Here is a 17,710-nt window from a genome sequence, read left to right on the forward strand (position 1 = left end):
CTGCCTCCTCTGTTCTACATTGTCTGTAATTTATAACCATATCTCTATCAATACCTCTACCTATTCTTATCTATACCCACCTCTATACATATATACATATAAACATAAATGTCAGCATGAAGCCCAAGTTATGGAGCATGAAAGAATCCATCAAATCTATGTAATAATTTATGGATGGGTCCTTATACTCTGGTAGAGAAAAATATAAAAGTTATACATGCGTATCACTTCAAGGATTTTAGTCCTTTAAAATTCAGAATATACAAGCAGGTAATGCCTTGGGAATAGTGTCAGAAGGTATATAGTAGCACATACCCATGCACACATATGCACATGCACTTTCTGAGGTGTGTATTAGAATAGCATCTTTATTTTATTTCATCTCATATTCTAAAAGAGCAAATGCATGGGCCTTGTTTAAGCAAGTGCTGCTCCATACCTTATAACTGTATACCAGAAGCTGTAGAAACTAGATCACTCTCTCAGGATGCCATTACAGCCAAGCAGAATCTCATTAAAAATCAATTCCTTGGGTCCATAAAGCCAGTTTATTTTATCTTCCTGGAGTGCCTGCTGCTAGCCGTTACACGGTTCCATTGTGTGGCAGTCTTGTCTGTGAAGAAAATTGCACAAAACAGCCATTTAAAGATTTGCCATTTTTATGTTAAACTTTGTAATTTTGCAGTAGTTTAAGTTTACAGGGTTTGCTTCCGAAGTTTGAGATATCTTGTTATATGTGTTAGAAGTAGTATTGCTGATCCTAGGTCTCACTAATTAAATATTTGCCTTTATAAACTAGATGCTGTCCAGTGTGAATGTGCAGATTTAATTGGGTAGCAGGGGTTCCGGAACTAAGAATGCCTGATTTGGCCAATTTCTGCAACTTCTCACCCATGCTGCTTTCTGACTGTTGAATTGTATCCACAGCCTCTCTGGGTAATAACACAAAAATCAGGTTGAGAATTTGCAGTTTGTTGTGATTTGAATTCAGGTATCTCTAAACATTCTAGAAATCAATATGTATCAGCCAAATTTTATAAATGGGGAGTTGAAAGCACACAGAGATTTAGTGACCTGTACAGGTCACACCCTCTGAATGAACACCAGAGGCGGAAGAAATTGGAGAGGCTGCTCTGGCCCCATCTGGAATCTTTTAACTCTTCTGACCCCCTTCAGCGATTTAGGGGCTGGCGGATTTCAGAGATCAGTGAACTTCTTGGAACAGTGCTTGGCAGTGAAACATAGAGGCTTGGATTCCCTAGATTTTAGCTCTTCCAGGATGCAGGCTAGGTTTGCAATTTAGAAGACAGGGTGTATGTTGTGAGGGGAATAAGCAGGGATGGACAAGTGTGAATTGGGCTGGGACTGGAGTAGGAAAAGGGTTAAGATGGCTACAGATACCAAATCCTCCTCCCCCACATGCTTGGGACTAAATAAGCATATCATTAAGAAGATTTTAGACGTTGAGATTGGAAGAAACCAAGTCCAAAATAAACCTCAGTATAATCTTTTAAAAAAATTTCAGTGGAAAGCGACAGAGTTCTCCTCTGTTATGAACTCCTGTAATTTTGACAATTGTATTTCTCCTCAGGAAACCACCGCTGGGCACCATTCTCCAAGATGCCTTATGTAGAACCCTGTATCTACAAGATGATGATTAGTGTTTGAACAAGAAGAGGTACTTGCTCAAATGTGTTTATATAGTTTGGCAGTATTTGATCTCACTCCTGGAGAATCATAAGCTAAAAGCTCTAAAAAGTCCTGCAGGGGGGAAAAAACTTATTTGAACTTGTCTGACCATGGACTTTTCCCACAGTGCAGCAAAGCAGCTACAAATAGCATCTCATGAAAATAGAAACAACCTGCAGAAGACATTTCAGGGGAATGATTTTTTTTATGTATAATTTAATTAATTTATTTATGTTTGGCTGTGCTGGGTCTCAGCTGCTTTGCATGGGCTTTCTCTAGCTGCGGTGAGAAGGGGCTACTCTGAGTTGTGGTGGGCGGGCTTCTCATTGCGGTGGCTTCTGTTGTTGCAGAGCACAGGCTCTAGGCGCCTGGGCTTCAGTAATTGCAGCATGCAGGCTCGATAGTTGTGGCTCTCTGGCTCTAGAGCAAGGGATCAGTAGTTGTGGCCCATGGGCTTAGTTGCTCTGCAGCACGTGGAATCTTCCTGGACCAGGGATTGAACCCATGTCCCCTGCATTGGCAGGCGGATTCTTATCCACTGAACCACCAGGGGAATGATTAATCCTTCAACATTAAAACAAAACATTAATCCTATGCCCAGTCCACTGTAAAAATTTCCATCTAAATCTCAAATCACAGAATTCTATCACTGGAAAGGAATCCAGTGGTTTAGTCTACCAGCCTCATTCTGCAGAAGAAGAGGCACCAAGCATTAAATAACTTATCGGAGTCACATGACGGAAAAGCGGCCATACACAGGATCTGCTCCCAAGTCAGTGCTTATCTGTGTGACCACCCCGTCATTCAAAGCACTTAGTTTTCATCTGGGCTTGAAAAACACAAAACTGAAATGTTTCTTCACCAGTGTCCTGTGTTAATGTTTGCCTAGGATGAGACTAGATTAGGAGAAGAGTACTAGAACTCGAAAGAAGAGTACTCCAGGATTGGGGAGAATTTTAGAGACTACAAATGCTTCCCTGGCGCCTCAGATGGTAAAGAATCTGCCTGCAGTGCAGGAGACCTGGGTTCAATCCCCAAGTCAGGAAAAACCCCTGGAGAAGGAAATGGCACCCCACTCAAGTATTCTTGCCTGGAGAGCTCCATGGACAGAGGAGCCTGGCAGGCTCCAGTTCATGGGGTCGCAGAGTCAGACATGACTGAGCAACTTGCTTGAATTGACTGAAAGCTTTTAGAGCACTTTCCAGGTGGTGCTAGAGGTAAAGAACCCTCCTGCCAAGGCAGGAGACATAAGAGACATGGGTTCAGTCCCTGGGTTGGGAAGATCCCCTGGAGGAGGGCATGGCAACCCACTCCAGTATTCTTGCCTAGAGAATCCCATAGACAGAGGAGCCTGGCAGGCTATGGTCCATAAGGTCGCAGTCAGACATGACTGAAGTGACTTAGCAGGCACACACGCAATGCTTTTAGAACTATTCCCGATTCAGAAAGTATGCAGTGCCCAATAGACACTGAAGATGTGTAAAGCCGGCAGGTGGGAAAGTTGTCAAACTCGAGGAAGTCAGAGGTACATAAACAGTGGAGTTGCAAGGAAACACTAATCATTACAGGGAGAAATGCTCACCAGCCTTTGAACCAGGGGCTTGACTCAGCACTGGAACAGGGATGGAGAGCAAAGGCAGATGGAAATCTACCTTCCAAAGGGCCAGAAGAGGATTTGTCTCATAAGAAATGTGTAACTAGAAACAGCTTGATCTGCCTGAGTCGCCTATAAACCTGCTATTCCCCATATTTGTGTACATTTTATGCTACTAAAAATTGGCATAAGAATCTGTGTTTGCGTACATTAAAAAAAAAATCTGATTCTATGAGCTTTGCTAAGGAGGGAGGTGAGGAGGGTGGGGATAGATGGTGGGGAACAAGAAACACATTTTTGAAGGAGAAACAAAAACCTGATTCCTTGGTCAGGGTGGTGGAGGGTGGGGTTGAAGTGAGTCTTCAACCAGCTGAGTCTAAATTGACCAGGAGGCTTTTATTTAGAACTCTCTCTTGGCAATATTTTATCACAGTATGGTTTCCATTCTTGGCTAAGTAAAAGAACTGAGGAGGAATGGAATTGGCTCCATCTTAGCTCTGACAAGACAGTCATAATAATGGGAGCCATCTTTTCCCCATAACTTTGAAAAACATGAAAGCAGATATTGGCTCTGAGCATGTCTGATGGTCTAACTTTGTTTCCTGTCAACAGAAATAACTCTGATTTATATTTGGTCATCAAGTTCACACACTCACATACAACTTGTACTGAGACAGCACAGAGAGATGTAATATATAGAGCTGTGATGTATGCCTGTCCAGCAAAGCTTCCTGGTCCAAAGGAGACCGCAGGGACTGAGAAAGACACTTCAATATTCTCACTCTTCTCACACCGTATCCCCCTGTGCATCCTTCGAGTGACGTATATTACTTGGGCTTCAGATGAGCTCTGTGTCGGCTTTGATCTCTGAGCCCCTCACCTACACTCTTTGTGATCCAGAAGGTTGGTTGGCCTGTATCCAGTAATTACAATGAGATGCTGAAGACTGAGGGGATGATCCATGCTGGCATCTGGCACATTGTTTTATTCTTCTAATATCTGGGTACATCAGAGAAGTGAGAGAATTTTTAAAATTCCATTTCCTTTTCAAAATTGATCGATAGTCCAGACAGTGGAAATTGAGTGAATACGCCTTTTCAGTTAATGCCTTCTTGTGTCATCTGGTTTTGAATTCAGAAGCATTCTTTCCACTGCCCTGTTATTGTGCCATATAATTCATTGAATTTAAGATGCCATCAATCATGACATGTCCCATTATTTTATGTATCACTATGAAAAAATTGCTGCCCATTAAAAGAGGAACTAGTAGCTCCTTATGTTTAAATTTTTGTATTTTATCCTTATTCAAAGGATTTTTTTACACTTATTTAGAGTTTTATTGTATGTCCCACTTGTACAGAAATAAAAAGGAAAGTATATGTAAAATTAAACTGGCTAAGTTTCCCCTAACATGTCTTCATACCCAGAGCCCAACTCTTCTTAATCCCTCTAGAGACAGATTTTTCAATGTCTATGATTATGCACAATGCAGGGTTTTGCCCCAAAATATGATGATGGTGCAACACAATGACAACCACACCATGACTGTGGCCTGGCTGACAGTGAGTCTAAGTGATAGCAACTATAAGAAGCCATGGATAGTGAGAAACCAGGAAATTGAAACACAACCTGATTTTAGAGATGTTAAAATGTGGGGGTTGGGTGAGGCAGCTTTATGTAGTTCCTGGGAAAGGTGCCTGCCAATATTTATTAGCCTCTCACTATAAGAAGTCCAAATTCTAATTTCAAGTAAGTCAATCCTAAAGCTGAGCGCTGAAGAATTGATGCTTTTGAACTGTGGTGTTGGAGAAGACTCTTGAGAGTCCCTTGGACTGCAAGGAGATCCAACCAGTCCATCCTAAAGATTAGTCCTGAATATTCATTGGAAGGACTGATGCTGAAGCTGAAACTCCAATACTTTGGCCACCTGATGTGAAGAACTGACTCATTGGAAAAGATTCTGATGCTGGGAAAGATTGAAGGTGGGAGAAGGGGACAACAGAGGATTAGATGGTTGGATGGCATCACCGACTTGATGACATGAGTTTGACTAAGCTCTAGAAGTTGGTGATGGACAGGGAAGACTGGTGTCGTGCAGTCCATGGGGTCTTGAAGAGTTGGACACGACTGAACAACTGAACTGAACTGAATAAAAATTTCTAATAAAAACCAACATTTTCATGCCTATTTGGCAAAGATATTTGGTGAAAAGAAGAACAGTAGCAGTCTTTCATTTTTGTACCTAAGTTACAATGAAGTAGATGGCATGTACTTTTCCAAGAATAGTGTCAAGAATCTTTTCTTTATGAAGTAGCTCTAAAATAAACACACAATTTTTAGCAGAAAAAACAAATTGGTAGTAATCACTAGAATTATATTTGAAGGAAATATTCCATATAATTTGAATATAAATCAAAAATAAATACTCCAGTTTCTTTTTTGATAGAGTAATTGGAATGTATTAAAACACAGAATTATTATGCAGTTTATAAGCATTCGTATTTTATTTACTCTCAGGAGCCTTAATTTTGGAAACTAGTATTCCACACGAGCATTCAATTCAGTTCCGTTGCTCAGTCTTATCTAACTCTTTGCAACCCCATGGACTGCAGCACTCCAGGCTTTCCTGTCCATTGTCAACCCCTGGAGCTTGCTCAAACTTACGTCCATCGAGTCGGTGATGCCACCCAACCATCTCATCTTCTGTCGTCCTCTTCTCCTGCCTTCAATCCTTCCCAGCATCAGGGTCTTTTCCGATGAGTCAGTTCTTCGCATCAGGTGGCCAGCATTTACACAATCACCTAAGATTCTTTTTCCTTTCCCACCTGCGTGAGGCCCAGAGGTAGTTAAAGGCTGGCGATTCTGTCTCCGGCCAGCGGAAGGCAGTAGTGCACATCTTTAGAAGAGAGATTCCGATTGCAGATTGGCGGGAGGCTCATCAACTAAGTTGTACATTGCGTTCCATGTCTTTTGAGTCAGGATCCGGTGACAGTCCTTGGCAGGGTCAACAAGGCCATGAAGAGTTGGCTTCAGGGCGCCAGGTGGCAGAGTTGAAGCATCCTCTTCCCAGTTCTGTGGGATGTACTCCCTCAGCCCAGGGGTGTGTGATGCAGGAGCAATTCAAGACTCTGTGATGGGCAAAGCATCTGGGACCAAGCCTTGCTGCTTGGCTGCTTGAGTTCACCTTTGGCCACAAATTGGACGGGATGTGGTTAAAACATGACTCATTCCTTTCTTAAGATATCTGCCCTTAGACTGCATTTCCTCCTATTTTCTGCTCTGATGAAGGGCAATGAGGAGGAGATGTGGCTCCTGTAGGAGCTTCTGCCTCTCTATACCATCCCTGCCCAGAGCTTTGCTTCCTTCCTGCCATATTTGGACAAACTGGGAATGTCCAACCTACCAGAATTCCCGGGTAACTGACCATCGCGTATCCTTGGTGCCTTTGAACTTTCAATTAGAATGGAGTGCTTGGGCAGTAGTCCATCTAAAGTCATTTAATCATTCAATGTAAAGAAAATGTTAAATTAAAAAATTTTTTTCAGATATCTTAACGAATTACCAAACGCCTGAGAATGACTTCTAACCATGTGCATTGCATGAGTCTATAGAAATACTGGAAACACCCCAGAAAGGAGTGGACTCTAAGAGTGTTATGGAGCATCATGTTCTAAAAGTATGAGAACCACCCCCACCCCCAAAAGCCTTTCACAAGGACAGCGTGCATTTCCTGGGTTATTATTTTTTTCAATACTATGCATAGTCTAAGGGTGCGTGCTCAGTCGTGTCTGACTCTGTGACCCCATGGACTGTAGCTCCTCTTGGGATTTTCCAGGCAAGAATACTGGAGTGGGTAGCCATTCCCTTCTCCAGGGAATCTTCCCGACATAGGGATCAAACCCTCATCTCTTGCATTTCTTTACCACTAGGGCCACCTGGGAAGCCCTGCATAGTTTAAGTGATGTTAGCAAAATGGACTCCTGTGTGTTCACTTCCTAGTTTAAGAAAGAGAATGTGACCAGTACCTTTGATGCCCTTGTTTGCCTGTCCCTCATCCCTGCTTCTTTCTTTCTCCCTTTTCTTTTCTCGGAAGTAACTGCTCTCCTGAATTATAATCACTTCCAGTCTTTCCTTTATGCTCTGATGCCCTCTCCCTTCTATCCTATTGGTCTAGTATCTTCCCTCTTGTCTAAAATCACTCTGTTGTCTAAATAACTGAAACTTTGCAGTAAGTCTTCATTTCTGGTGGGTCAAGGGAAATTCCCCTCCCACTTCCTCACTCCCACATCCCCTGTTCCTTTTTTCAGGAATGTCTTGCCTACGTTTGTTCCCTTACGAGATTACTCTTAATATTCAGAGAGGATGAGAAATCGAGTGCCTTAGTGTGGATCCTCAGTCTGATAAACTAGTTTGAATCCTGGCTCTTCATTACTGTCTGTGCTACCTTAGGCTAGTTACTTTACCTCTCTGAGCTTCAGGCTCCTCATCTGTGCCCTGCAGAGTCACAGGATTGTTATGAGGATTAAAATGGGGGAACATTGGTAAGGCATTGAGAACATTGCCTGGAAGGCATCGCTACAGACTTTGAATAGCTGGGAGCTTCTGCAGTCACAGTGACCTCCTTGCTGTCTCTCATCAGCCATGTCACCTTGGACTAATTTCTTTATTTTTCCAAACCTCTGTTTCTGCATATGCCCAATGGGGATAATATTAGGGTTTGTCGTAGAAGTTAAAGGAGGAAACCAAGGAAATTCCTTAGCATGTTGTCTGGGAGATGCTTAACAATTTCATTTAAGCATTTTAAGTAGATTTAATTTTAAAAGTGAATTATACCTTCTCTTCTTGTAGATACTTCTGGGTATCTACAAAAACACTTGCCTGGAAATCCAAAACGTTTGCTTAGGAGAAGGATGCTGATTGTAAAGGGAAGTTTGCAAAACCGTCTCTTGCATTCTTGCAACCGTGCTTTCATCTTTTTGAAGAGCAGGATTCTCAGAAGGAAAAAACCCAAGCCAAACTCTTTCCTAGGCCATGTCTGTTTCCATAGCCTGCTTTGCTGGCTTAGGTCTGACCAGGCAAAACTGTTTCTTAACTTGTTTTCCAGAATCAGAGGAAAGTTTAACATAACAAAATTTTATAGCTCCCGCTCAGTAAAATATATTACTTTAGAAAAATAAAAATACCTTTCCCTTATCATGCATTATTCTTTTACATGTACAATTTTCCTGACGTATTGAAGTAATATTCCATGGTTTGCTATGACTTGGAGGTTTATGGCCCTTCTGAGGCAGATCAGACTAAACATAATTCATTCATAGCTACTTAGTGCTCAGGGAAATAAACCCCTGAACTTAAATAACTATGGTGTGACCTCTGTAAAATATTATTTATGGTTTGAAAACTACTATTATGTAGATATCAAGATGTGCCAAATGTTATAAACCAAACATCAGCCAGCAAATGGGACCACTAGTATACCATTTATTTTTGCTTTTCTTTCTGGATATTTCTCTACAAATGCTATTTTCATTTAAATGGTTTCTGGAGTAATTATCTGGCAGAGGAAAGCAGTGTTCACTTACATTTTATTATAGAATACTACAGTAAGTAAAAAATTCTCCTCTATAAAGAAGTACCACAAAAATATAAACATTCCATTAACTTATTGCAGTTTAAAAGGAGAGACACTGAGGACTTTTGAGTATAAAGTAACTGTCCCCTCTATGAGTGAACTAATGTAACCCATCTGCTATTCATTTCTGCAAATTAGTTTATGGAGGAAAACCCGACTGCACATGTAAGTTATCCAAATGGGAACTCTAAGCTTAGACTTTGGTGCTGTTAAAAATATATGTGCCTTCACAACACTCCTTATTGTAACATTTTCAAAAGTTTAGGGTGTCATCTTTGTTTCCTCAGTGATTTCCTGTGCATTTAATGATATCGTAAGAAATAATCTGTTCAGTGGTAGTAAAGGAATGGAATCACAATTATTTCCTAATAATCACCCAACATATGTTTGAAGACCCACCACAGTCTAGTCACTCAGCTTGGCACTGGCAGTAATAAAGACAGATGAGATGAAAAAATCCTCAGTGCTCGAAGAACTAACAGTTTGAATAAGGAGGTATATAACCAAATAATCAATTTCTAGGCAATGCATCAAGTGCTGTGAGGAAGGAGTAACCACAAAGGGAAGATGAGGCTGAGGGCAGAGTGGAAGGGCAAAGAGGGCTTGTGGAGGACTTCACAGAGGACAATGACCCAACACTGAGCAGGGTCTTGAGGATGCCTGGACCCAGTCTGATGGTCAAGTGGACATGCAAGATGAGCATGGGCAAGGACATGAGACGATGCTGGGTTCAGGCCCCTTCAAATCATTCAATAGAGCTGGAATTTGGTGGAGCCTTGGAGGAAGAAGGGATGAAGATTTAGAGCGAGGCCAACCACGAAGGCCTTGTAGGCCCTGCTAAGGAGCTTAGACTTTCTCCTGTAGGCTGTGTGTAGATGTGAGAGAGTTGAAGTTGAGGGTCACGTGATGAGATCTGTGTTTTGGCTAGCTCCTTGTGGCTAGGATGTGGAAAATAAACTATAGCCCAATTAGCAGGCTCCTCCAGCTTCCAGATGGAAAATAACAAAGTCCTGGGCCAGGGCAGTGACAGAAAGAGACCTGATTGGGCATGCGTTTGGGAACTAGAAGCAACAGGATCTGATAACTAGTTGGATGTGGGAAGAAACAGAGGGAGGAGCCAAGGAGGCAGTTCAGGTTTGGGGCTTGGATGACTGAGTGGGATCGATGAGTCATTTTCAGCATCTGGACTATCCTTGGAAGAATGGGTTTGGAGGAAAGGTCAGTGGGTTTCCTGCTGACCACGTGGAGCTTATGCTATTTGTAGGACATTTAGGCACGTCCCAGAGGCAGCTGGACGTGTGAGTTTGGAGAGAAGTTAGAATTGGAGGTAGAGATTATGCCATTTACTTATATGATGGTCAATAATGTTTTTAAAGATTCATGAAAGTGAGTGAACAAATGAGCTAAGTTGCCTCCTAATGGTATGAAAGATACCATCATTCAGTTACTTACAAATTACATTGATATATCAAGTCTTCACCCCTAAAGCCCTGTAGGTAAAAACAAAAAGGAAAGAGTAAAAGTGTTTTCCATTCTGTCATTTGGGCTTCCCTCATGGCTCCAATGATAAGGAATCTGCCTGCAATGCAGGAGACCCGGGTTCGACCCTAGGTCAGGAAGATCCCCCCCTGGAGAAGGCAATAGCTACCCACTCCAGTATTCTTGTCTGGAGAAGTCCATGGACAGAGGAGCCTGGTGGGCTATAGTCCATGGGGTCTCAAAGAGTCAGATACAACTAACACTTCTACACACTTTCACATTTTGTCATTTGAGCTTTTCTGGTGGCCCAGTGGTAAAGAATTCTCTGGTGGCTCCTGCCTGCAATGCAGGAGATGCGGGTTCTATCCCTGGATCAGGAAGATCTCCTGGAGAAGGAAATGGCACCCCACTCTAGTATTCCTGCCTGGGAAATCCCACGGACAGTGGAATCTGGCAGGCTATAGTCCATGGGGTTGCAAAAGAGCCGGAGACAATTTAGCAACTAAACAACAACAACATTCTGTCATTTACTATGAGTAAGAAGTGATGGAGCTCTCATTTTGGATTCTTTAACAAAAATGGAATATGTCTTTAACTTATTAAAATCATAGCAAGACTTCATCAAGTCTTCCTTTGAGAATATTCAAGTGCCCCCATTGAAATGACTATGACTGCCTCATCCAGAGGCTGTGCTTTTGTCGTAGAACACTGCTTTCATTGACTTTTGAACAAAATTGAGCAAATTTTGTGATGACTGAGTCATCAGTCTTGATGACTTTCTAAAACCTCATGCATTTTAATGGTTAAAATTAATGAAACTGTATAATAGTGTTAAGCACCTTGGACTTTGAGAACAAAGGCCTTTTAGAAGAACAAAGTATCATAATTAATGACACATCATTTACAGTTTTCATCAGTAATGTAAGGTTTCAGCCACTTTAACAGGAATTCAGTTAGGAACTCAATGTGGAGAGAAAGGCTATTAGAGGAGGTTCTTGACAGTAATATTTTTTGCTTCTAAGGAAAAAAGATAAATCACACTGAAACTCATCAAAAAGACAAGCTGAGAGGTTCAGAAGGAGGTGAGCTACCATCCACTTACTGAATTTCTCCAAGGTTTGTCATCAGTGAGGTCACTGGTAGGCTCTGCCCTCTGCAGTGGGTTCCAGTCACAGCCAAGTCCCCCCTTCTGGACACCCTGCTTCATGCTCCAAACTACACCTTTTTTTCTTTCTTTTCTCCTCTTCCTCCACACCCCCAGTCTATGTTAGGTTTCACTGCCTCGGGGTCTTCATTGTGCTATGCTGAGCTGCTCAGCCAAGTGCATAAAGAAAGAAATGCCACCTTGCTGTGGTGAACTAATTTACATGATTACCACTAACAGTGAGAATTATAATACCAGGTGGCAAACCAGTGGGGAAGTATTTTTCCCTGAATACACATCATTAGTCTTATCAAAGGAACCATGGGAGATGGTAGCATACAGTGAGTCAACAACTGTTTATAATTTTTGCAAATTCTTTACACAAAAATACTACTCGGGTAAAATCTCTCTGGGAACTTAACATATTTCAGCTAGATTCACTGAATGACTTTCTTAATGACATGTTATGTGACTGCTTTTATTGGAGGGAAATTATGAGAAATTCTCCTGGGGGAAAAAATTGAAGTTAAAAAATTTTGTCATCTAAATCGGTCAGCTATGTTTTAGCTGTGGGAAAAAATCTAGGGTGCAAAGAAATGCCTGATGAAAATAAAGGAAGAGAGCATTTACTATTATTACAGTTACTTGTACACAGTAACTGATATACCCAGGGGCATATAAGGAATTGATTACATTGCAGCTCTACCAATAACTCTGAGAATTTACTCAAGACTGTTGAGATCCCCAATGACAAGAAGAGGGCATAGACACCATGATGAAGAAAGGGTTGTGGTTATATAGTGTGAAGTGGTACTTATTACTAAAGAAAATCTCAGACTGTTATTCTGTCTTTGATTTGAAACAACTGTCTAGTCCTTGAATTGTTGATTTGATTCTAGAGATTCTTGGAAAGTCTTTCTTGTTACATTATTCTGTATTGGGAGTTCCCGCCAACCACATTAGTTTCTCTTTTGTTTGTGGTTTACTTTGCAAAGAAGATCAAAGCACATTTCCAGTCCAATTGTTGAGGTTCACTTTTCGGTCTCATTCCAGACGACACAGCTCTAGCTAGGAAGCATTTACTGGACAACATGAGAATTCAAACCCAGCTAGAATCCAGAGATACTAAACAAAATGCTACAGTGCAGGAAAATGTTTCATTTTTTGTTTTTAAAGTTTCTGAAGTTTTGTAGTCCAAAATACCCAATGAATAATTGTAATTTAGAATTTGGGTAAAATGCAGAAATGGAGAAGTAAGATTGCTGCAGTCACATTCTTTAGTAACTTTTAATACTAAATATTATTAAAAATTGACCACATTTTACCAAATTTAAACAACAGTCAAGGATTGTCTGATTCACACTACATGTTGATATTGATATAAGTTCAAATTCTGTGTTAGGAAGTTAACACTGAAAGATTGAGTTCATTTGAGCTTTATTCTGAAAGATGATTTTCTTGCTGCAGTATAAATCTGCTAATAACAAATGAGCAAAGTGGATGGTAGCTGGTAACTTTTTTAACGTTTGTGGCTTTAAGATCATAGTTCAAAAGGATTAAGCAAATGTGATAACAAAGGCAACACAAATATAACCTTTATTCTCTTTCAAAAACCCAGAGAAGAGGGCCTGGAACCATATTCATTGATTTAATCAGAATACCTTTAATTTTGTAGACTCATTTAAAATTTTATAGCAATAAAATGAATATTGTAAAAATGATAGTAATATACATGGTTCTTCTCAATTAAGTAGTAAAAAAATGTGGTAAATTATAAAGAAGCAGCTGCTTGATCAAAAATTCATGATAAATAAAAATTACTCTATATACATATGATCATATATCCACAGGCTCAAATCACACTACACAATCTGACAGTAAAATTGTGTCATACTCAGGAGTTGGGAAGCCAACATACTGGGATTATAAAATATTTTTTGGTTTATGTAAATACTGGGACAGAATCTCTTAAGTCACAACTGTTCCAGAAGATCTGACAGATGTCAGTGAACATGCATGCTGTCTATGTCTATTATTTTTCAAAGAACCAGAAGAATAAAATAAAATTAATATAAATTATTCAGTACAATTCAATATTTCTGTGACTACTCAGTAAAAAACAAACAAACAAAACTTCAAATTATTGCCCTGCCTTATAGGCATGAGCAAAAACTGGAAAGTAGCCGTAATAGAGAACAGGCACTAAGAGTTCTGACAGAACACCAAATAACTGTTTGCTTTCAGCAAATAAACTTGTGCAGATGATCTCACTTTTTAAAGTTCTTTTGCCATAAAAGAGTTTTCTAAAATTCTATTTTCTTACAGTAACTGTATATATCAATATATTAGAATGATATTCGAGTAGTCAAAGTTTAACATTATCTCAATGGTTCAAATAATTTTTAAGAGTCTAGTTTACAAAAGACTAATTTCTTGGCATTCACTTCAACATATTATTAAAAACATGGTTCATTTGAGAACATTAATTTTTTTTTAGACACAAGGGAAAAGGTATGAAGAACATAAGCATAAAAAAGTCACTAAGCATAAAAAATCATTTAGATGACAAAGAAGACTGAGTCACGATATGAATTTAGGAAAAACATTTTCCCTCTAAGGTCCCCTCCAGCTATCTGATTCTAAGGTTAAAACCTTCCCACTGAACTGTACAAACTGACCTGACATTTTCAAGTTTCTACACAGTACCTGGCAAAAAAATTTTTTTTTAATTTCTTGCACTAAAATATCAAATGAATTGTTACAAACCCTGCTCTGCAAATCTGTATGCCAACTAGTTGTTTTCACTTACTTTGCACATTACAGAGAGCTTTCTATGTTCAAGGAGGAGTGAGACCAAACTTGGAACATTATGCTTGCCACTGCCCCTGGGAAAAAATGACCACCTGAAAAACTGGACGGGCAGTGATGGAGTCATGCCTAGCCTCAGACATATGAGGAGAACAGTATCCTACTTGCTCCCTGGTTCAGGGCACTGATTCCCGAACTTGAGGGAATACAGGAGGAATCTCCAGAAGGGTTTGTTAAAACTGCAGCTTCCAGGGTCTCACCAAAGCCTTATTATAGTGTCAGAATTTCTGGGGATGGGGCCTTCTAATCTATCTACATTTTAAAACAGTGATTTCTCCTCCAATTCTCCATGCCTCTGCTGGTTATTTGTGGGCTTCACTCTCTACACTTACCCCAACCCCCAAGAAAAGAAAACCACTGTACTACAGTGGTTAAAGCTCTAGATTCAGAGTCAGAATCAGAACCAAGAGCCAATGAGTAGCTGTTAGATCTCGAAGTTCTTTAACATCTACAGGTCTGTCTCTTCATCAGATAGGGGTTGAATAAGAGTGTCTAAGCAAGCGTCCCGGAGAAGGCAATGGCACCGCACTCCAGTACTCTTCCCTGGAAAATCCCATGGACGGAGGAGCCTGGTAGTCTACAGTCCATGGGGTCGCGAAGAGTCGGACACGACTGAGCGACTTCACTTTCACTTTTCCCTTTCATGCACTGGAGAAGGAAATGGCAACCCACTCCAGTGTTCTTGCCTGGAGAATCCTAGGAACGGTGGAGCCTGGTGAGCTGCCGTCTATGGGGTCGCACAGAGTCGGACACAACTGAAGCGACTTAGCAGCAGCAGCAGCAGCAAGCAAGCGTCCATTCCTCTCTCAAAGAACCTAACGTGTCCACTCGTGAAAGAGATGGGGAAAATTTGTAGGAATGTCTCGCTCTAGCAGTTCAAACACCCTAAAAGAGACTGGAAGCCCCTGATCAGGTGTTAATTTCTCTCTCTCTCTGGTCCCCTCATCCACAATAGGAGGCAAAGCGAGGCGAAGTTGGAATTGGGTGACAGTGGAGAGAGAGAAGCCTAAAGAAGTTTGCAGGAGTTTTGGCAAGGAGCAGAAAGGGTACTTTGAGAGCAGGAATCACTCGTCGTCCTCCTCGTCGTCACTCTGGTCCTGGTAGCGAATGTAGACGAACAGCATGACAAAGCCCATGAGGATGCAGAGGGAGCCGACCAGCAGGTAGGCGATGCCCAGGAACGGATTCTTGCCGCCCATCCACGAGATGCTGCTGAAGATGAGGCGTTTGTGGCCGCTGAAGGCGCGCACCGGGTAGTTGTAGGTGATGTTGACGCGGTAGGCGCCCCGCGGCAGCCCGGCCGAGTAGTTGCCCTGGCGGATGCGCGCGTACAGCTTGCGGAACGTGGGCAGCGCAGCGATGCGCATCCATACCACGAAGTCCTGGTTGATGAAGCCGGTGTTGTTGGGGTCGGGGCTCAGCTCGTAGACCGGCTCGTGCCAGTTGGGCGGGGGAGCGGTGCCCTGGAAGGCCAGCGCCAGGCTGCCGTTCACCAGCGGCGGGTTGCGGAACTTGACGTGGTAGTCGGTCCACCAGGCGATGCCGGTGCGGTCGAGCGGCACCTCGACGTAGGGCCCGTTGGGCTGGCGCTGGTGCCACAGCGAGAAGGAGTCGTTGAAGAGGCTGTTGGCGATGGCGCCGCAGGGCGCGATGGGCAGGCCGGCGGCGCTGTACTGGTAGGGGGCGCACTCGTTGATCGGATGGCGCAGCGAGCTCGGCAGCCCGCTCAGCTGCGAGTCGTCGCGGGACACGCCGTAGCGCCGGTTGTTCTGGTAGAAGTTGGTCAGCTCGTAGTAGAGGAACACGGGGCCCTGGAAGAGCTCGGGCAGCGAGAAGTACCAGGCGCACCAGCAGGCGGGCGGCGGTGCGCGGCCCTGGCCGGCCGTGGCGCACGCGGAGCAGTTGCCGGTACCCGGGTCGCCGGTGTAGTCGTACGCGAGCTCCTTGATGCCGTTGGAGGAGTAGTAGAGGCCCAGGCCCAGGCCGATGAAGGCCAGGCCGGCGCAGAAGAAGAGCGGCAGCGCGATGCTGGCCGACAGCAGCGGGTGCCAGGCGGGGAGGCGCTGCTGCGTGAACGCGGTGTTGTCCGGCTGGTGGGCGCCCCGGGCGGTGGCGCTCCAGGTCATGGCGCCGCGCGGACCCACGGAGGGGCGCTCGGGTGCTGCGGCCCGGGGGAGGGTGCCTCGCCCTCCGCGCTGGGCGAGCCTGGGGCTACTCCAGGGGCAGGTTTCCGCCCACTCGGGTGAGTTCTGGCCCCGGCCCGGCCTCAAGCCCCCGCACAGGTGAGTCTTAGTACCAGGTTCTTCTGGTGGAGACTGGTTTCCCTCAATTCCGCCTCGGCCCAGGTGCTCGACCGGCTCCGCCCCTGCGGGTAATCGCGAGCCGCGCCCCGCCTCTTCTGGGGTGAGTAGGGCGGGCGTTCCCTTCCCTCACCTGGCGGACCCAGGGTTCTCTTGTCCTCTCGATCCAGGTGGATCTGGACGCCAGCTCCTCCTCCTCGAGGTGAGTGGCGGCCCCAGGGTGCTTCTGAGTGGCTTCTGCCTTGCTCCGGTACTTCTTCCCTTCCGCTTTCTCTGTGACCAGAGTGCCTGGGCCAGCCTTGCCCAAAATCGTAGAAGCTGCAGCTTCTAGCACCAAGTTCCACTGAGGGATTGTATCGTGCGTCCTGGAGCCTTGAAGATTTCAGGTTATTAATCCTCTTTTACCTAAAAGGCGGGAAAAGTGTCTCTAGAGCCTCTTGTCTTTGTAGGTTAATTTCAGGACCCTTTTCAGTCAACTTTCAGCGATAAATATTAATGTCTGAAGAATTGCACTGTAGTAAATCTGTTTGGAATTCCATGCCTGCATTCAAATTCTAGCCTTTTTTTTTTTTTTTTTTTTTAAGGGAAAATGGTTTTCCAGCTAGGTGCCCCAATCTGGCTGTAGAACTAAAAAAAGTGGAAAGTTCTCTAAAAATAAAATGACACTTAAGAAAGAGGATTAAAGATGTAAGAGGTTCAGAGCCTTTAAATATCTCTAGCTGGTGGAGAAACACAAACAGAAAAACGCACTGGACTACATGTAATTTCTTTCTCTTTTCAGATTATTTGCATGACTGGAAAAAAAAGCCTAATCCAAAGTCCCAAAAGACCTAGCTGCTATCCACAGTCAAGGATGTTACGACTTTTGGCCTAAGGAGGTAAACTACAAGGATTTGTAGGACTTACTGCAAAGAAAACCCAAATTAGTTCTGAACATTGCTTGGGATTCCAGCTTTTATATCTAGGTTGGTACAATATACACAAGAAGGTGTCAGGCCATTTCA

At 43.1% G+C, this 17,710-nt stretch overlaps 1 protein-coding gene across 1 annotated transcript; it reads right to left on the minus strand.

Moving 5' to 3' along the window:
* Window positions 1-13,108: 13,108 nt before the first annotated feature.
* Window positions 13,109-17,034, minus strand: CDC50B (cell division cycle 50 P4-ATPase accessory subunit B). Its single transcript, XM_081509797.1, has one exon. The coding sequence runs from the start codon at window positions 16,530-16,532 to the stop codon at window positions 15,471-15,473; it is 1,062 nt and encodes a 353-aa protein (XP_081365923.1). The 5' UTR covers window positions 16,533-17,034; the 3' UTR covers window positions 13,109-15,470.
* Window positions 17,035-17,710: the final 676 nt, after the last annotated feature.

This window comes from Giraffa tippelskirchi, chromosome 7 (assembly GCF_054371585.1).
Source record: "Giraffa tippelskirchi isolate mGirTip1 chromosome 7, T2T-mGirTip1v1.2.pri, whole genome shotgun sequence".
Classification (NCBI taxonomy): domain Eukaryota; kingdom Metazoa; phylum Chordata; class Mammalia; order Artiodactyla; family Giraffidae; genus Giraffa; species Giraffa tippelskirchi.